The following is a 21,018-nucleotide window of genomic DNA, read 5'->3' as shown; positions in this document are numbered from 1 at the left end:
GGTTCGGTTTGAAATGTTAAACATCCAGCTAATGAACGAGAGCGAGAAATTAACGCCTCTCCGTTTCCCCTGGGTCACTATGGGAAAGCTGTTGCTCGCAGGGCACTCATCAAGATCCTGTCATTTGGTGTCATTTGGTCATTCTGCTCGTTCGTTTGTTTAGGTGAAACCACGTGAAAGTGCTTACGGGGCTTCCCGAATGATCTGAAGCGTCTCCTGCACCACTTGCATAAGGAAGTTCCCGCTTGGGGCTGCCCAGGTGCCGGTCAGACTCTTTGATCTGGGACAGTTGTTCATCTAAAGCCTCCTTTTGGAGCTGCAGTCTCTGGGCATGCCCGGCTTGAACCCCTAACTCTCTTTCCAGCACGTAGACTGCTCTGTCTTTAAACTTAATCTCCTCCATCTATAAGGAGAACAGAACACAATCACACACACATGCAGCAGCTCGGCCGTACGAAGCGCCCTACGGCCCAACCATTGCCACAGAGCCAACCCCTGGACATGAAGACAAACCCTCCTCTTGCAAACACAACAGCAAGGAAAAATGGACAACGAACAAACCCAGCATTGCTTCAGTAACTCCTGAGCATTGTGCATGCACGTGTGGCCGACCGACAGCCTCTACAGACCGCCCCAACTTTTCAGGGGTTTTTCCTTAAAGCAGTTAGGAGACAACCCGCAGTTTCAGTACCACTTCAGAACACCCCCCTTCACTTCAGTGAACAACAAAAGTAAAAGGGATAAAAAAAATAATAACTTTGAGAGAAAGAAGTTAAAAGTTGAACATTGTCAATGCTCGAAAGGTTTTTCTTCCCAAAAGTTTTCCTGTTGAGTGATTTCCTTGATGATCTCCGCAGCAGGGCAGCCCTGGGCTCCTCGGGGCAGTGCAGACAGGACGGGGCCAGGGCTGCCAAGGACAAGCGGTTGTGCACTGGGACATTTGCCTGCAGATGTGTGCAGTGCTGCAGCACGACCTCAGGCCCTTCACAGCTGCACTGTGCTCATACACACAATGTGTGAACGTGAAGCATTAAGTGCACACACACACCTCTGGGTGGCCAGCTGTGCTTACAGGGAGTGGATCTGGGAAGCTCGAGATTGCTGAAGCACACCCACTGAAGCGCCTGTGCTCTCCAGGCACAACACGTGCATCCTGGGCAAGTGAGGTTTTAAGCAGTTCTGAAGCTGGACACATTTTGTTTAAAGGGACGCTTTTAAAACATGGCCTGCTCAAATAAGAATGCTTTGCTATGCGAGGACTGGATTTGACACGTTTATCTCTTTGTGATAGCTTTGTCTGTGACCTGGAAAACAGTGTCAAAACTTGGGGAAGAATGGCACAGCACATGGACACATCTCTCCAAGGATGTTGTCCCTGCCTCCCGGGAACAAGTGCAGGTTCTCTTTGTAAAATGCTGAAAACAGGAGCTGCTCAGCTGCACATTAGTATGGGTGCTCTCAGGAATTCCATTAAGGCAATGATCTGCTGACTGTGACTCAGATATGTCTGTAGAGGCCCTTCTGCTAAATATCTAAACAGTTAGAATCATAGGCTGGTTTGAGTTGGAAGGGACCCTAAAGATCATCCAGTTCCAACCCCCTGCTGCAGGCAGGGACACCTCCCATAGCCCGGGTTGCTCACAGCCCCATCCAGCCTGGCCTTGAATGCTTCCAGGGAGGAGGCATCTGCAGCTTCATTGAGCAAAGAGATCAATAGAAATCAATAGGGATCCATAAAGGAAAAAATGCACCATCAAACGATTATTTGCTTAAAATAGGTAGAATGTTGGTGGTTATCTCTATTTTTGTGAAAGCAGAGTCATGGTACTACACAAACAGCACTTTAAAAGGAATAAAGATACAGCAGAAAATGCAAAGGATTTGTAACACAGTGCCTCAGCAGTGGTCTATGTTTTAGAAAAAAACCTAAAAGAACATGTGGTGAACAGCTGAGGAAGCATCAGTGGCCACATTTCCTTTCTTAGGATGAAATTCACATTCATGAAGCACATAAAACAATTTGATGCTGCCATCTCACTATTAAAGTGAAATGGTGTGGAAGCAGTACCAAAGGAAGGAAGCATTTCACTACAGTTGTTATCCAGCACGTTTCTTCCTTGCATCACAGACATCAAGAGGAGGGGAAGATGAGGTCCTGGCAGCAGTGCCAGCCATGAGCACAGCTGAGACCAGTTATGCAAACCTAATTGCATGTGGAGCACAACGTGTTGTCCTCTCCTTGTGCTCTTCAGTGCAGTTCCTAGCACGGTTTCACACTTAGCTGGTCTTAAGCCTCGTGGCTCTTTTAAAATTCATTATTTCCACAATGATTTTAAAACCTACATGTAGGTTTCCCTGCTTGGGAAATTTCTGCTTGTGATGTTCTTGGGGCTTTGCAAATTCTGCAGACACCTGCATTTGAGGCACGTGAAAGAAAGGCAGCCCTCCATGGGCAGCAGCTGAGATGTCAGTGAGAGCAGCAGAGCCATTCCCTAACAACCTCCCTGCCTGCATCGTGTCCCAGACAGCAGCCAGGGTGTGCAAGGGGACAGCCAGCAGGTAGGGAATGTGAGGGGACAACACTGGCCAGAGAAGGACTCTGTCTGCAGGCTGACTGAACTCCAGCCAAATGTTTGTGACGTGCCCAGGGAAAGCAGCATGCCCAGCAACGCCCCTGCTGACACATGGACACTGGCACAGGCTGCCCAAGGAGGCTGTGGATGCCCCATCCCTGCAGGCATTCAAGGCCAGGCTGGATGTGGCTCTGGGCAGCCTGGGCTGCTGGCTGGCGACCTGCACACAGCAGGGGGTTGGAACTGGATGAGCACTGTGGGTCTTTTCAATCCAGGCCATTCTATGGTTCTATGGATGGTGATGGGCTGGGTCAGATCCAGCCCTGCAAAGCACCCGCATTCCTGAGTGGGGTGGCATCATATGGAGGCCATATGAATGCATCTGAATTCATGTATCTGCTGCTTTACATTGTTTTGAAATGTACAAATTAAAAATTGAAGTTTACTGAAACCAGAAGGGACGTTGCCATATGGACTTGTTACTGTCTGCAATATGACTCTTGTCTTTTACATTAACATCTTGGAAGCATCTGAGCCAGGAGAACTGGTTTTCAGTAATAGTTTGAGGGTTTTGAGAAGTGTTTCCCTTTCATAAAGAACAGAGTTTTCCACGGAGCACCACACCAGCTTGGAACATCATGGCCCTCCCCCGTGAGGTGCCAGCGGCTCCATTGAAACCAACTGTGGTCAAGTCAGTGGAACAGAGAGAGCTTGATGTCATTCAGGAAGCACTTAGGGCCTGGTAAAGCGATGGCATCGTGTAATTTAATTAGTACGGTTAGATAATCTGATTCATTGAAGCAGGAATAAAAAAAGTTTGATTTCCAAAGGCAATTTAGAAAACATGACATTCAGTCGCTCTGTTCTTCATAACTAAGGACATATTTATTTTATAACTTCTACATTAGAGGCCATTAGCGTGGATTTTATTGTAATGCCTTAAGTTTATTTAGGATGTACATTAGCCATCCTTTCACTGTGATGTATTAAATCAATGCATCCAGCAGTGTATGTTTAGAGAAGAATTACTTACACTGCAGGATATTTGAACAGCACTGACAGATCAGTTGGTTGTAAATTGTTTTAACATCCTCATCTTAAAAGAAAATAATATATGAGGGGAAGAAGCAATGTGAATTCTGAGAGAGCGGGTGGCAGAGTACAGGGAGAGCAGTGCTGCAGGGCGTTCCATGGAGAGACCACACTGCATTGCCTTCACATGGGGCCATTTTATTCCTGGTGCTGGTCTAGTTGGCTTTGATTTAGCTTTCTTAATACTCAAGTGAGAATGGGTTAGAAGAGACATTTATGAGTTTATCCTGAGACACTGCATACCTTTAAAAACATGGCAGACCCCAAAAGATGGTAGCATCAAATAAATACTGAAAGAAAACCCAAAATACACCACATTGGAGTATGGGTGCTAAATATGTTCCTGTGTTCTTGGGAATGGTAGCAAGGTTAAGAGAGTCCTGCAGACGGGCTGTGCTGCACTCAGAGGCTGTGGGGGAATGGCAAGGCAAGCAGCCAGCTGCCAGTGCAGGAGGAGCTGTTCCAAACTCCAGAAAGTGCAGGTGGCTGCCAGGTTTGCTTGCAAAGACTTCCCTTCCATGGGGAATTCTCCTGTTTTTCTTTAAGTGGCACATTCTAACATCCCCAGCTAGCTTCCAAGTCCATTGGATTTGTATTCTGAAGCTGTTGGTGTGTAGCTTTTGAGATCCAATCTGTTGTAGCTGAAACTCAAATGGTCTGACGAGCTGATTGAAACACACAGATGCAGCAAGGCTCAGATGGGTCCACGGAGAGGGACTGTCACTGTCTGCCCTGGGGGAAAGCCACTGAGGGGGGACGCAGAGGGGAGAATTCCTCCTGAGCACCCTGCAGAGTGGTGGGGTCATCACCTCCAGGCTGCAGGGCTCAGGACTCTAGGATGGGAGAAAACAGCATGTTGGGATTGCATACAGCTTGTTATGGAATGTTTACAGGAACCAGCAATGGGGAGGGATGGAAGTCGGTCAGTGAGGAGCAAAGGGTGGGGAAAGAGAGGGGGGAAAGGGATGAAAGGCTGCAGGAGGCCAAAAAGCATGGCTATTTTGTGGGATTCCCCTCACACAGCTGGCAACAAAAGGCCTGTTCCTCACATCTGAAACATGGCTTGTACCAATAAGCACTGACAGAGGTAAAAAGAAGCTCCACACAAAATCATCCCATAGCAGGTTTAAAAAAAGACATTTGGACATCACTATTAGCAATCAGAAAATGGGTCTGGAGTAAGCTCCAAAAGTTTGGTTGCCCATCCTCATGCATCTAAGCAGCCCAGCACTTTCATTGAACCGCTATCAATAACAAAAGAGTTAGTAAAAGCACCGGTACAGACAGCAACACATACCAGCCTGCGGATTTCCCTCTCACACTCCCTCTTAATCCTGGTGATTTCCTCTTGGTGCAGGTGATACACGCTCCTTATCTCTGCGGCTTTAATCTTGTCAGCTTGGATGACCATAGTCAGAGCCTCCTCCACTTGTTTCTTAGCCCCCTTAAGTTCCGAAATTTCCTGCTGCATTTTTATTTTCTCTACCTCGAAGCCCCTCTTGGCCTCCTCCTTGGCCTCTGTGAGCAGCACGGTTTTCACCTTGTCGGGAGCCCCGTCGCGCACAGCAGTCAGCAGGGCCTGGAGTCTCTGGATCTCGTTATCTTTAATTTTTATTACTCTGAGCAGTTCGGCCTCGTGCTGTCTCAGAAGTGCTTCCCGAACAGCTTGGAGCTCCTTCATTTTCTCTTCGTGAAGTTTGACTTTGAGCTCTGTGACCACCACTGTGCTTTTGTGCTGCTCGTGCTCTTTGATTTGCTTCACCTCCTGATTCTTCTCTCTCTCCAACTTGCTGACCTGCATGGAAAACCAAACAAGAGCAGCATTTTTACGAACAAAATGATTACCAGAAATTCTGAGATAATCTAGGACAGATATGGATCACATTATTGTATCACACCTAATGTTTTACATCTGTGCCTGGGAGAGCTGGTGCTACCAATGCAGGAGTACAAACGTCCTTTATCTCAGGTGCTTTAGGAACCCTTTTCAGAAGAGCTTTTGGGTACCAATGGGATCAGCAGGCACTGCCTCGGCTGCTCTGGCATCAGATCCATCCCTTAGCAGACCTCACTGCTCCCCCTGCCTTCATGCTGTATGCTTCAAAAAGAGAAATTTCCTCTCTTGAGGCATTTCATTTGAACAAAATGCACAATACAAAACTCTTTTCCTCAAGGAGAAGGCCTTTATGATTTGTGGGAAAGGTTCTTTGTGCTTCCCATCTGCAGTGCTGCTGGACTCCAGGTCTGGGGCTCTGATGGGGCCCTCGAGAGCTGCCCCCCAGTGCAGCCGGGGGTCTCAGGGCTGTATGTGATTCCAGGCACACCAGAAACACCAGGATCACATTTGTTACAGCCCTAACAGGATCCAACCCCTCCCATGGAAGCACCAAATGTTCACCATGTAGCTACCAGAGCCAGTGTAGCTCCACGTAACCAAAACTGGTGGTGGCAATGGATAAAACTCTTCAAATGCAACTGGTCCTCTGTGTGCTGTGGCTATGAACCAGTGCACTTCAATGAGGCACTAAGTCAGAGATCCTTTCCTTTAATTCTGACCACAGTAGCAGTGAATGCAGCTGTGTGCATGGGGGGTTACACTTGAACACGCACCGGGAGAGCTGGTACTGCTGGCAGCAGCCACCAGTGGTGTCCTGGGGTACCAGTGTGCCACAGGTCCTAAGGGACAATATCCACCTCAGCGGGAGCAGGTTTGGCACAGCGGCAGGCGTTGCAGTGCAGTGTATTCCAGCATGTATCTGCTGTAGCACTTGTGGCGTTTGCATACGTGACCACCTCCTTGAGCAGGTTTGCTCAGTGGCAGGGAGTGCAATTCCATTTGCTCTCTTTTCTGCTCCAAGTTGTTTATCAGATCAGTCTGTGCATATATTCAAATGCCAAGATTAGGAAATGAATATTCGGTACTTTATAATTATTTACTTACTGGGAAAAAAAAGGTCAGGTCAATTCTTTTTAGCGAAGCTGTGTTTGTCTTCCTATGGTGACACAATAAGGCTTCCTTGCTAAGAATATGTCTAAGTCTGTCTCCCAAATGAGAGCACTCTATAGAACTAAACACTGCGGCTGCAAAGGAAAAACTGCAATGTTACAGAGAACTGGAAGAAAGTAATTTGTGAATAGGAGAAAAGGAATCCTGACAGCTTGATAGAAAAGACTTTGTCAAGAAGTCAGCCTTAGTGGCAATATCTGTATATTTTAACAATCCCTTGCGGTCTCAGAGACTTCAATTTGCCTGATTTAGTGCCCAAGAAGCATTAGCTGACATGTAAATGTTATAAATTTCTGCAAGAAGCACAAAGCCCAAGTGAACTAAGCATCCAAACACCACATGAGGCAAATGCTCAGAAACTGGACTAACATGTCTGTGATACAAGCTATGGACAGAATTATGTTTCATACACACCTAAGAATTAGCCAGCACCTTCCAGAGAAGTCTGAGCCCTCTACTTTCTGGCTGGGTCTCTGAAGAAGCCCTCCTGCCACATCCCATGGGGCTGCTCAGGCACAGACCTGAATGCAGCTGCCTGCACATGCAGGGAAGTACAGAAAGCCTGGCGACAGCTGCTGGGAAGCCCCAAACAGCAGAATTTCATCAGGTGCTTTTTCAGAGATGAATTCTGCATTGCAAATAACAAAATGTACCCGACCACAGAAGGGTCAAATGATATTTCAGTTCAAAACTGCAGCAGGAACTCAATAGAAGCTACGATGAGAAGCCTTGTATCAAAAAGGGGATGGCAGCGGGATGGAAAGCAGCGTCCTTGTTCTTAAAGCTGCAGACTCTGCTTCACCACGGAATTATTGGTTGCCGCCCTACTGAAACGTATGTGTGTGTGTTGCCTTGGCCAACTTCCTTAAAAATTAGAATCGTAGCCTCCAGCGTCAGATCTCGGGGCCGATTGATGCAGAGCACAGCGCTGTGCTCGCGGGCACTGCGTGCCTCTAGCGGGGCTGCGTCCCGGCGGCCACGCAGGGCTGATGGCTGCCGCGGGGCCGCGGCTCCGGTTTGGGAGCGGGGCGCCTTGTGCTGCAGCACGGGGGAACCGCTTCCGAGCTGGATGGGAACGGGCCAGCTCGCTTCACACACGGTCGATCCCCGTTGGCCACGTGTTTCCCAAGGCACGGCAACGGGCTGCGCGCGAGGCGGAGGGCCGAGAGGGGTGGGAAGGAAGCACACCTTGCTCTTCTCCTGCTGGAGCTCGATCTGGATGTCGGTGAGCTTGGCCCGCAGCTCCTCGTTGGCGGCCTGCAGGGCGGCCAAGGCATCGGGCCTGGCGCGGCTGCTGCCCCTCCTCGACATGGTGCGGCCCCGCGTCCCCCTGCGGTGCTGCTCCTCCGGCGCTACATCTTCTCAGCCGCCTGCAGGGAGGGAAGCAGACGTGTGAGTGCAGGGCTGGGCAGCGCTGCCGGGCGCCGGTGTCCCCTGTGGGCACTGCGGGGCTCTGCCCGGGCTGCGCACCACCGCCCTGTGCCCATCCTCAGCCAGGTTTATGGTCAATAAACATTTCTGATAAATACGGGTTTGCCGCCACGAGGCGTCAAAGGACGGGCAGTGTGCCGGCATCTCGCCCCATGATGTCCGAGCGGTGCTTCAAAGGCACGGAAACCCATCCGTGCCACGAGCTGCTGCGGCCTTTTTCACTCCTCCTCCCGTCTCCCGTTGCAGGGAGGAGCGCAGAGGTGGGAGCTGGGATTCGGGAACTCGAAGCTCACACCGCCAGCTCAGGTGCTCCGCCCTGGAGCTCAGCCTGCACTGCTGGGTGCACGGCACACCGTTTACACCACTGGCTGTCATTGAAACGTTTCTCACCGTTCATCTCGTCATTCACCTGCACTTTGCATTCACAGAGCACGGAGGATGTGGACTGTGCTCGGTTGGACTCAATGATCCCGGATGCCATTCCTAGCCTTAGCAATGCCTGGCCTTCCTCCTCCAGTCTCAAGGCACCCTCACGGCTCTGGCTGGGAAATCTGCTTCCAGTAAGGGCAGAAAAATGTCTCACATAAAAAAGTTTGCTTTCCTCCAAATAACTTTAAGAAAGCAATGGTAAACATAATAAAAGTGATAGAAATAGCAAGAAGCTATAGAACAAGCAGGGGTTGCACAAAGCCCCAGAAGCTCTCTGTGCCAGCACACGTTTTGTTGTTTGGGAGCAAAGAGCAGAAAGGATGGCGCTTCAGAACACAACTGAAGGTTGAAGAAAAACAAAAAATCTGATGAAAAATGCTTCGCTGGAGAAGTAAGTTGGTAAGATAAAGCCAAACTGCAGACAGATTGCATGCATTCATCAGTTCCAAAATCCATTGGAATGCATTTTTAACTGTCACCACACTTCTGTTTTGAAATAACGCTTTGTTTCCAAATTTTGGTGAATTCATACAATAAAACATACACAGAAAGCTCTCATTTGGAAAAGTATTCCCAGACTCCTTAACACTAACCTTATTAATGCAGATAAAAATGCTTTTAGACAATGACTTTGAATGCACTGAGATATTCATCTTGATTCATAATGAAAAGCACAGTAGAGCAGCCCTAGTCCTGTATGTTCTAAGAGCAAACACCTGCATCCATGAGGAGAAAAGAGCAGATAGGGGCAGCCACCTCTGGTGCTATTTAACCGAGATGAGAAGCTAGAACAGGGCTGAGAGCACCTGGGGGAGGTGGCCAAGTTTGGGAACAAATGGACAGAGCTGCTGGGTGATGGGGAGCACGGATGTGGAGGGGTGGAGGAAAGAGCTGCACTGCTGCCAGGGGACCAAAGCAGGGCAGTGCGAGCAGCCTTAGCTCTGCTGTTTCCTGTGGTGGTGTTTGACTGCAGCCTCCATTTTTCTACAGAAAAAAAAACAACATGTTTTTAGTAATTCAAAGAAATTAAAATGAAAAAAATGTTGGATACACGCTACAAAATCTCTAAAGAGGTGGTGTAGATATCCTTAGCGTTTGAAATTCCTGCTTGTTTCTGTAAGAAGATACACTGCGTCAGTGACGGCTCGAGAACAGAGGTATCTTCAAGCAGAAAATGGGGCAGTCCATAGCCCATGGCACTGAATTCCACCTTCTGAGATGAATGAGGCATTTATGTGTATGACGACTTTCTTAAACAATATGTTGCAGCGATGGCTGCAGTCAGTGGAGTCTGGCTGCTCCACAACCCTGGGAAATGAGAAGCAGCGTAATCCAATTTTAACTGCTTATATGTGAATGTCAGAGAAATAACAGATTTAATGACACAGTGATTTGTCAGAATAACTTACATCAGAACCTCTACTTCTGAAGGGCAAAAACTACAAGAACGTTTGCTTGTTTACAGAAAGCAAACTGAAGAAACTGGAACAAGAAAGCAAAGGGCAAAACTGTTAATAGAGGCACAGTAGAAGGAGCACGAGCCCAGCAGCTGCTTTGGGGGACAGCACACGGTCACAGCACAGAGCTGTCTGACACCCCCAGGGTGACAACATGAGCTACGATTAGCCTGTTCTGCTCTGTCCCATAGGAGCCTGGAAAGCTGGGAGCTGCCCTGAGCCCACGGGTGGCCACTTTTGGCCCAGATGGGGCTGCCCACATGTGGCATCCATTCCCCCAGGAATCAGAGTGAGAAGTTTTCTGCCAGCTCAGCTCTGGTTGCACAACACGTCCCGTAACACAAGGGAGGTGACAACGGATGGGCACAGAACTGGAGTGCAGATCCCACAGGCTCCCATCAGATCAGTGCAGGCATGGAGCTGCCATCGGGAGCTTCCAATCTGGAATGCTAAGGTTTTAACAAGATTTCCCAGAGAAAAATGTGCTGCCTCACCACTACTTACTGTAATAAGACTGGTTCTGAAAAACTACGCAGAAATTGACGACTCTTTTTCTCTTTTAATTAAATCTTTAAGGCTGAAGAAAGGATATAACGATTAATCTTGAATGTAGCCAAGGAAAACATCAGAGGATTAAGGGATGCAGATAATCAGAATTTGATCAGCCTTGGTAACGATCTCTGCACAGGTACTGCTGGCACTGAGAGCTGCAGCACGATGGAGAAGCCACTCTGCAGGCACACTGCAAGCTCTGAAACTTGTGAGGGAGGCAGGGAAGGTTTCCCAGAGGAAAGCACACGAAAAGAATTGTGCTTCTCCAGCTTCCCAGAGGAAACATGGGTACATGAGATGTAGATCTGTGCAGAGCTACAGCAGGATGTATTATTGGGTATGACAGAGTGCAGACCCCCAGGCCCTGGCCCAGGCTGGTGGGATGCCCTGCACATACAGAATCACAGAATGGCCAGGGTTGGAAGGGACCTCAAGGATCATGAAGCTCCAAATCCCCTGCCACATGCAGGGCCACCAACCTCCACATTTCATGCCAGCTCAGGCTGCCCAGGGCCCCATCCAACCTGGCCTTGAACACCTCCAGGGATGGACGGGGCATCACAGCCTCTCTGGGCAGCTGTTCCAGCACCTCACCACTCTCTCTGTAAAGAATTTCTCCTCCTGTCATGGAAGAACATCCCTCCTGACATGGAAAATGTGGACCCTGGAGCACACAGAGAAAGAGGTGCTCCCTGCCCTGCTACAGACCTGAGTCTGTGTCCTTCCCTGAGAAGGAGGAGAGAGGGAAGGAAAATCAGCCTGCGACCGAGGACTGGGCCATGTCAGCATTGCTAAATGCTCCCTTGTATGGTTTCACTTTACTTTAGTTTTGCTTTTCACTTCACTTTAGTTTTGCCTTCATTCAGTAAGGGACATAACCTGAGCTGCTGTTCACCTGTGAGGACACTGATTCAGAGAGCAAAGCAGCAAAAACCCTGCTGGAATTTACAGCAGAGACTTTGTGTGAGACAGAGCAGAGGCACCACAACGTTACAAAACCCCATTCCCTTGTTGCTGCTTATCCATGAAGACAGCGGCAGGGAGGGCAAACGAAGACACACAGCACCAACCACGGACCTGCCCACTTGTGGGCTTCTCAGGCTGACACACGCAGTGTAAGGGATTAAAGGGAAAACCCCAAAGCAGTGTCATTATGGGCTGCTCTACACACAGAGCAGCCCTGCAGCGTTTGCCGTTCCAGCGATCAGGAAGGGATCACACAGCTCAGAACGGGGCACTCAGGAAAAGCAGCCCTGCTTTCCCTGGAGATATAATGGGAAACTGGTCTGAACTGAGTGTGGCAGCTTTCTAGTGACAGCCCTGAGCTTCTGTGCCTGCTGGGGAACAAGCATCATTGTTGCAGAGTATGAAAGTGGTTATTTGTGTTTCAAAACCTTGTGGCCTTGTAACACTGAGACAGCGGTGCCGGCTGGTGCGTGCCTGCCTGCACATCAGCCATCTGCAGGCTGCTGGGACAGGGCCAGGCGTGGGGGCATATTGCTCCCAAATACTGGGAGAAAAAGAACCCATAAAAATATTTCCAAGGTAACAGCATCATCCGTACAATGATATCATCACAGAATCACAGAATGGCCTGGGTTGCAAAGGAGCACAATGCTCATCCAGTTCCAACCCCCTGCTGTGTGCAGGTCACCAACCAGCAGCCCAGGCTGCCCAGAGCCACATCCAGCCTGGCCTTGGATGCCTGCAGGGATGGGGCATCCACAGCCTCCTTGGGCAACCTGTGCCAGTGCCTCACCACCCTCTGGATGAAAAACTTCCTCCTCATATCCAACCTCAACCTCTCCTGTCTCAGTTTAAAACCACCAAAGAGTTTTCCTTTCTGGAGAAGGAATGCAAACCAGTCATTCCCTGCTGGCTCTGTTCTGCTCTGACAGCTGCAGGTGAGCAGTGCTCCAAGGGGCCGAGCTGGGGTGTGCACAACTGGGACAGCAGGCAGCATGGCAGGACATGGAGCTTGTGGTCCTGGGAAAGAACGGGCAGGAAGCACTGCCTGTGACAGAGCCTTGTCACATGGGTAGATTTCCTTTTTTTTCCAGCAAGTTCTGTAGCGGGGCATCTTTAAGATCTATCAGCAATAAGGCCTTCGTATTTTTGATGCTGGGAGAATATAGTATGTGTATGATTCCTGACACGTTTGATATTGAAAATAGCATTAATAATGCATCATACGCTGCCTCCAGCAAGGACTCGTCATTCTTTTGGCTCCTGACTTGGAATCCAGACATCAAGGCTAATTGGAAAACATGTTTTCTAGATAACAGTTTCTGAAATCAAGGTTTCACCACAACTTAAAATAAATGAGTAAATTGCAACCCAGCGTATCATGGAATCATAGAATGGCCCAGGTTGGAAGGGACCCCAACGATCATGAATCTCCAACCCCCCCCACCACATGCAGGGCCACCAACCTCCACATTTCATAGCAGCCCAGGCTGCCCAGGGCCCCATCCAATGGCCTTGAACACTTCCAGGGATGGACGGGGCATCACAGCCTCTCTGGGCAGCTGTTCCAGCACCTCACCACTCTCATAGCAAAGAACTTCCCCCTGACATCCAACCTCAATCTGCCCTCCCTCAACTCCAAACCATATTTGTACCAATATTTTAAGCAGAACAAACTTTTGCACTCTGCCTATAGGCTCTCATGATAAAGAGGCTCTTTTGCTCTTTTAATCTCTTCTCAGCTTGGAGCAGCCCCCACACCTGACAGAGGATGCCAACTATCAGCTCACACAGCCCAGCACTGTAACCCAGGCTCTCATTTTCTGGACTCTGCAACAGAAACTTCCAAGGATGTTACCACAAATTTTTCCTAATTTTCATGAAGACTTAAGTTTTAGCCCTAATCTATCTGATAAATTCAGCACAGTTTTGCCACCCGAAACCTATGTTTTCAGTGCATAAATGTTTGTCACAACAAGTATGTGGCTTACCTGAAACTTGATGAGAAGAAGAGCTGTTGGAAATGCCATGGTAAAGCACAGCGAGCAGGCAGTGAGCCTTCAAAGCCCTGAGATCAAGAATTGCCAAGACACAAATTGTCATGCACACAGAGTTATGCTGGTATTTAGCTCATGCATGCTATGAGGATCTTTGTCTTTATGCTGTTGATATCATTGCTTGACTGAGCTGAGCTTGATTTTAAATATGTATACATATTTATATATATGTTTAACAAGATCAAATGCAGGTAACCTGAACTTCCATAGGGGTGTATCTGTCTTAATCACACTTCTGCTGAGAAAATGTCAGGTTTAAAACCAAATCTCACGTGAATTTGGGTAGAAGACAGCAGAGCAGGGAGAAGCCTTGCAGGCAGGACAGGAGTTCGAGGCACAAGAGCCTTGTGCTCAGCACCCTCCTTCCAGACAAGTGCCACGTGAGTGGGAAACTGCATCTCGTCTTGGAGATTTCAGCTCCAAAAAGAGGTGGTGCCCTCTAATTTGTGCCAACAAATCCCTGGTGGTCTACCTGATTTATCAACAGGAGGCTGTTCCAGAGCACGTCTCAGTCCCCACCATCAAAAACAAGCAAACAGCCGTCTAGGCTGTGCCTTTGAAGAAAGAGCATCCAGTAAGAAAGGAAACAAAGCCACAAAACCCCACAGCAATGGGTTCCTGCAGCTGGAAGTCCATCCCAGCTGTTGCTCAGGATTAGATCAGTGCCAGCTAAAGCTTTAACAGACACATGTCAAATCCTACCGGCCGCAGTCTGTCCCCAAAGATTAATCCTCGGCCATCGTTAGCTTCCACTCACTGATGGCTGGGCCAAGGTCACAAAGCAGACAAAATGCAAAACAGCAAAGTCCTGGCCCCTGTTAGCTGCACATCCATAGCTTACATACATGCACACACAGCCTGTGTGTAATTATGTAATTACCTGTCTGCTTCACATCCGTACTGACCTTTCATCTTAAATGTTACAGCTATTTGTGGGGTTTCTTTTCGTGTGCTTGTGTTTTTTAAATGCAAAACGTAACTGGGAGTCACATCTGTGAGCAGCATGGTTTACAGTTACATTAATGGCATGTAAGGACCAGAAGGCATAGTTGTTCCCAAATCCCAACACACAGAACTGCCATTTTAACACAAGTTTGATATTGCCTGAGCGGGACACCTTTTTTGCTCTTATATCTCCTATGGCTAAATTGTTAAAGAAATTTACAGAACGTAGAGGCGGTAGCTGATAGGTAGGAAGTTAATTTTTCTTTTTTCCTTGGATACTCTGCAGTACTTTGTGTACACAAATCCATCAGGGTGTTACAATAGCAGTGCAATGTACACCCACCCGAATGCCCAGCTGAACTAGAGCAGCTCGCAGTAATTTCACAGATCTCCCTGGGATTATTACTGAGGGATGCATTTCAAACTTAATTCTCTCAGCTTAATGCTGTGTCATTGCATTATCTCGATCACAAGCAGTCTGCACAACCCATCCACTTCCCCGAGGAATTCATTCCTGTGTGATGAACCACAGGCAACTGCAACACAGATGGCATCGCGTGACCCGAAAGCACTTCATGGCGGTGTTTTGAGCACGTCATTAATATCGCCAAATAATTATTTAATGGCACTTCTCCAACCCTCTTCTGTGCGAACACACAACACAGCTGGACTGCGGAGCATCAGGTGGCATTTCACTGCAGTGCTATCAGAAAAAGATTCCAGTTCTTGCAGCTATTCAGTTGATGAATGAGATTGGAAATAGCAGGCTGTACCGTGGCAACAAACAGCACTGCACTTCAGATTTCAGAAACACGACCGATTTCCAGAGTGACTCATCCTCAGCCAGTGTGCCATCGAGGATGAGGCAGCATGGCAGGATGCTGGTGGCAGGTGGGACCTTTCCTCAGCCTGACTCTGGTTTTCCAAGAGAAAAAATGGATTTTTAGTTGGAGAATTGGTTTCATTTGTAACCAGATAAGTGCCCAGTTCTACGCTAATAGAAACACATTTAACAGCAGCAAACAAGAACTTGCTAGGAAGTTTACTACAGGTTGTTAGATGCCCATAAGCTCTAATGCTGCCCGCTCATGTCCCAGAAGCTTATTCTTTGAGGGTCAGATTATTTCAAACCTGTTTTTTCATCGGTTTAAATTGCCACATCTTGGCAATTGCTGAGGTCCCTTCCCCAGTCTCAGCCCACCTCTGTCCCCTCATTTAGCAGGCAGCACGTTGCTTGGCCCATAAGCTGGTTAAGAAAGCAAAAATTGGATCAAAGTGTGAGTGCTGCTGGCGGTGTGTCCTGGGGGTGTCGGTGTGGGATGGGGGTGCACACTGTGGGCCCCACTGCACTGTATGGAGCTCAGCACTGATCCTCTGCCACGAGCATCTGAAAGGGTCCCAGGGAAGGCTGGGGGTCCCAGTGCCCATGGAATCAGGTCTGGGCCTGCTGGTGGGGGGGAGATGGGAAAGACCTTGGGAAGGACCAAGAGAGCTTTGGGTGAATTCTGGTAAAAGGGAGATGTTCTGTATTGCAGTCACTGGAGGACAGAGGGCTGCCCTTCACACCATGCAGGCTACTAGCAGGAACACTGCTGGAAAGGATGGAACCTAGAGTGATATCCAATTTAGTAATGATCTGTGAGTTCAGAAAGGAGAAGCTGTTTGAATGTCACATTACTGCGACTGCAGATTTGTCACTGAGCATCACAGCACGGGGCTTCTTAGCACTGGAAGTGGGCAGCACCCAGCTGATCTCAGCTCAGGAACTGGAACTGGGGCAGCAAAACTATAACAAATGCAGCTGTATTGATACGCATTTTTACCCAATTAGCTGGGATAATTGTAGGTACACAGGTTTCTGACACAGTACAACATAATAGCATATGGCTGGCAATAGATGAAAGCTGTTGCTGGAAATTGTGTGCTCTGGGCTATTCGCATCCTGAATCTCACCGACGATCTCACATGAACCCAAATGAACTGCGATTAAGAACTGCTGTAATCTGAAATAGCTGGGGGCAGATCTAAGTGAAAACCAGAAGTCCTTCGGATCTTCAAACTTGAGAAGGGGGACTGAACCTACCATGGGTGTCCCTGGGGACAGCAGGCACCGTCTGCACCCATCTGCTGCAGCACCTGCCCTGGGAGCTGCCCTGGGCTGTGCTCCTCAGTGCTGCTGAGTGCTATGGACAACCAGAACACACTGCTCCGTAACACAGCATGTTTTAATGGTGCAGAGCACCTGCCAGGAGGACAGAGACGGACGCACAGCAAGCAGAAAATGATTAATACAAAAAAGAAAAGGAGCTTGCGGGGAGAATGGGGCAGCAGGATGAGCGCAGCACTTTGACAAACCTTTCTCTTTTTGTGTCTGCTTCTGGCACCTAAAGGCCCCTTTTAGGCAATTGCTTTCTGGCAAACGAACCACCGCCCTGGGAGCAGAATGCTGGCCTCCTCCATACAGCACCCATGGGTGCTCAGTCTGCAGGGCTCTGTGCTCATCTGTGCTCCCAAGCTAAGCCACGAACCTGTGCGTGCTGTGATCCATGTGAGGTAACTGTTATCTGCCTGACATTTCCAGCTACAAGGAAACAAAATGAGTGCTTTAAATTAAATTTGAAGAAATGAATAAGGTTTAAACAACAGCAACAAAACCAGAAAAACCCTGAGTCATTCCAGGCCTCAGAAGATGACTGAACGACGTCTTGAAGGCAAAATGCCCTCCCAGGGAATGGAATGGGGAGAATACCAAACCCTGCAGCAATGGAGTGTGTGGTCCTGAGCACAGAGCACAGCAGCTGTGGGGCAGGGGCTTCTCCCTCACTGCTGCTGACCATGGCAACGTGACTTCTGCTCGGAGGGGGTTCTGGGTTCTGCTTTAAGCAGATGCACATGGCAAGGAATTTTTAAGCTGTAAACTGATTTTTTTCTTTAAAGCTGACTTGATCCATGATGCCGCATCAATCATTGTGGTCAATTTTGTTAGCTTGCAGGTATCCATTACTCTGCAGTTTCATGGAACAGAACAGTCAGGGAGTTGAGACTTCCATTCAGCAGGGCAGAACCAGCCCACCTAAAGCAGGGCCAGGAATCCATTCCTTTAGGGAAATGTTTTTTTCAGCACAGGAGCTCTGTCATCTTTTAAACGTTTTCTTTAACCAAGACTAGATGCCAGAAATGGGCTGATTTCAATGGAGAATCACATCCATTTTGTGCACGTTGCCATATTCAAGATACAACTGCAGTTACAAAGAAGGATGACGTAAATCAGAATCATAGAATCACAGAAGCCTAAGAGGTGGAAGGGGGCTCTGCAGGCTATCTAGTGCAACCCCCTGCCCTGAATAGCGACACCAAAGCTGGATCAGGTTGCCCAGAGTCTGATCCAGCCTGGCCCTGAAAGTCTCCAGGGAAACTGCATCCACCTCATCTCTGTGCAGCCTGTTCCAGTGCCTCACTGCCCTCACTGTACAAGAGGGCCACATTTTACAACTGAGTCTTCTGATGCTTCACTAAATGTAAGAAGCAATAAACGTACAAATAAATTGAGTGATCAACTCAGAAGGCAGTTCATCCAAAAAAAATGAGTGCTGTACAGCCTCCTGCAAGCAGGACCAATGACAAACATGCGTTAAGGATTACAGCTCCAACAGCACCAGGAGGCTCACACGCCTTCCACCTGCCCTCAAGAGACATCCGATATTCAAAGGCAAGAAGTAAAATCAACCACACCAGTGTATCTGCTGCCACACTGCATGCAACAGACTAGAACTGAACAGCAGCTTGGAAACGTGCTCTGTGTCAGCAGTGAGCTCCCAGTGGCACAACGGCACCAACAGTGGCTGCCTGCTGCAGAGCTGAGGGTTGGCTTAACCGAGCCAGGAACAGAAAACCCCACACTTCAACACAGGGTGCTAATGTAATTAATGGGGTGTAAGCAGAATGTTGGCTGTTCTTCTACAGCTGAATCCTAAAATGCAAAGTGAAATGTGCCACCCCCACCCCGATGAGATTATTTCAATGAAAAGCCCCCTACAGATCATCTGCAAGGAAATGCATGTTGCTAAGCACGTTCCTATAACAGACCAACTTTTCTTCTACATCAGGTTCCCAGTATTTCCATTTAGAAACCAGTGGTGTAACATGACAGCTCCAAGTATCTGATGCTATGACAAACAATGAGAAAGACCTCATCTCTCAGCTAGGCCAAACATGGCTTCAAAATACAATATCAGCAACCCCAAACCTTACAGCCTGTCCCCAGGTGAGCTCTGGTCCCAAACACCCTTTTGTAGTCTTCGACTTCCGTGGTTCATCCAATAGAGAAGAATAGATTTAGCACCAATGCTTGACCTCTGAGTGCTGCTCAAGCATGGTAATTGTCCAGATTTGCAGCACTGTCCAAATGAAAGAAAACAGAGATAAAAGAAGACACACAAATAAAATAGAAAATGGATGTTTCCAGTTTCTAAAGTCAAATGTCGAGAAGTGACAGACTGGAGCCCAGTGTCAGCTGATGCATCCACTGCCCAGCATCACTGTGTGGGTCTGTCATGTCTGCTTCTGATAGCTTAGTTTCCCAACTTGCTTTTAATTTCCCACAAGAACATGCACATCTATAGAACATGCCCTTTTCTTTCCAATAGCTGCTAACCCTTAGATGTTTAATTATTGGTTACAGATTGCGTTGAAACTGTTTTGTTGCACTCGAGGAGTACCTGGGTACCAGAAGTTATAGGAACATGAGTCTGCCTTGCTTAAAGGCTGCCACTCACTCTCCCTTTCTATCACTGGAGCTCATTTACCCATCCCAAGGACCTATCCCACATCAGTGCCGTGGCCTTTTTTAGCCTGCACAGCACCAAGTGCCAAAATGCTCCACCAAAAGGAAACCTGCAGCACCGCATGGGCTCTTCTGGCCCATAAACACCAGGAATGAAGTCGCTCATTCCCAAATGGAATCTGCTGGGAGCAATGCCAGCCAGTGTTCCTCCCAGAGACTTGTTCAGGCTGCAAATAGTGCTGGCCTTGCTTCTCATTGTGAAAAATGCAGTATCACCAAGTGGTGGAACCCTCTGACAGAACTCTGCCTACAGACAGGGCACAGCTACAGAAGAGCTCTTTCCTTATTATTTGTTCAGTGTTGCATCTGGGTAATGGCAGAATCCCATCATGATGGGTTGGAAGGGACCTCAGAGCTGCACAGCCTGCCATGGGCTGAGTGCCCCCTGGTTCTGGCTGCCCCGGCCCGGCTGTGGCCTGGGGCTCCTCCAGGGACGGGGCACCCACAGCTCTGGGCAGCAGTGCCAGGGCTTCACCATGCTGAATAGTACTTGAATTTGGCATTTTCCATCTGGCAGCCCTCTGCACTCACTCCTCCAGAGAATATTGCTTCTCACAAGCCTGTGCTGCACCACTCCTAGTTAGGAGGATGCACCCTCCTGGCTCCTGACCTCCTGGCTGACCCTCGCCCTTGGCAGTGAGCAGCAGCCTGTGCTCAGTGAAACCTTGCAGGTAAACACACGTGTACAGCATGAGAGTGCAAATCTGAGTCTCAGTTTCATGGTGTATGCTTAAGGGCTGGGTGCTAAGCAATTAGCTGCTTAAGAAGATTTGGTAAGACGAAGCTTAAGCAACTCATCATGTACAGGGCACAGAATCAGAGGGGGAACAGCCACTGCGATGGACAGTCCCAGCAAAAGGGCTGCCTGGACTGGAGGTGGGCTGGCAAAGTTTGGGACCCTGCTGGCAACCTGTGGAAAGAGTGGACAGGCTATCACAACCTGCTGATAACAGAGGATTATCTAGATCAATCGAGATGAGGGAGGGATATAAAGCAAGAAGAAGGAAGAAAAATTTAAAACAATAAGCACAGAAAATTAGGTAACTAAGCAACGCAAGATTCAATATGAAAAGTACAAGATAATCTATATTTAAAAATACAATTTGGCATACCCTGCAGACAGAGGTTTAGAAGGAAAGATCAAGTCATCACTGGGGACATCTGTTGTGTAGCAGCAAGGTAAACAAGGTATTAGATTGTAATAGCAGGAGATAGGAAATAAGATGGAAAGCAGTGCAATGTTGCAGGAAGGCAGTCATTATCACACCAACACTCCTCTGAAACAAAAGGTGCAGCCAGGAGATAAATTATCAGGATCCGTGATTTGTGCAAGAGACATTAAGCAGGCAGTTATAAATTATTGATGTTATGAGAGTGAGAACAACTGCTCTGATTTTTTTCCACAATACTGCAAGGACAAGAAACTACCCAACATTATTAAGGGACACTGGCAGGGGACAGTTATGGGTTTTGCAGAGGAAAGCTGCACCTTCCCTTTTGCACTGTGCTCTGCAGGCAACAGCAGCACGCCCTGCCCTGCTGCTCCCATCAGCCAGGCAGCACCAGCACAATGCCACGCTGCTCCAAGGCTCTGCAGCCCTGTGGCACCTGCAGGGCACAGCTTCCAGCCCTGCACACCTGTCTGAGCCTCCATAGGGTGCTGTTT

At 48.4% G+C, this 21,018-nt stretch overlaps 1 protein-coding gene across 1 annotated transcript in view; it reads right to left on the bottom strand.

Moving 5' to 3' along the window:
• JAKMIP3 (Janus kinase and microtubule interacting protein 3) overlaps positions 1 to 21,018 on the bottom strand; it is a 39,419-nt gene that overhangs the window by 15,913 nt on the left and 2,488 nt on the right. Inside the window, exons 2-4 of the mRNA XM_042863740.1 lie at positions 7,861 to 8,042; positions 4,963 to 5,460; positions 188 to 403 (exon numbers count right to left, since the gene is read on the bottom strand). Of these exons, the coding sequence (XP_042719674.1) occupies positions 188 to 403; positions 4,963 to 5,460; positions 7,861 to 7,983 (837 nt within the window). The 5' untranslated portion in view covers positions 7,984 to 8,042. The remainder of the gene's footprint in view (positions 1 to 187; positions 404 to 4,962; positions 5,461 to 7,860; positions 8,043 to 21,018) is intronic.

This window comes from Lagopus leucura, unplaced genomic scaffold (genome assembly GCF_019238085.1).
Source record: "Lagopus leucura isolate 7727_CA_CO unplaced genomic scaffold, USGS_WTPT01 Super-Scaffold_741, whole genome shotgun sequence".
Lineage (NCBI taxonomy): Eukaryota > Metazoa > Chordata > Aves > Galliformes > Phasianidae > Lagopus > Lagopus leucura.
This window is presented reverse-complemented; position numbering and strand designations above follow the sequence as displayed.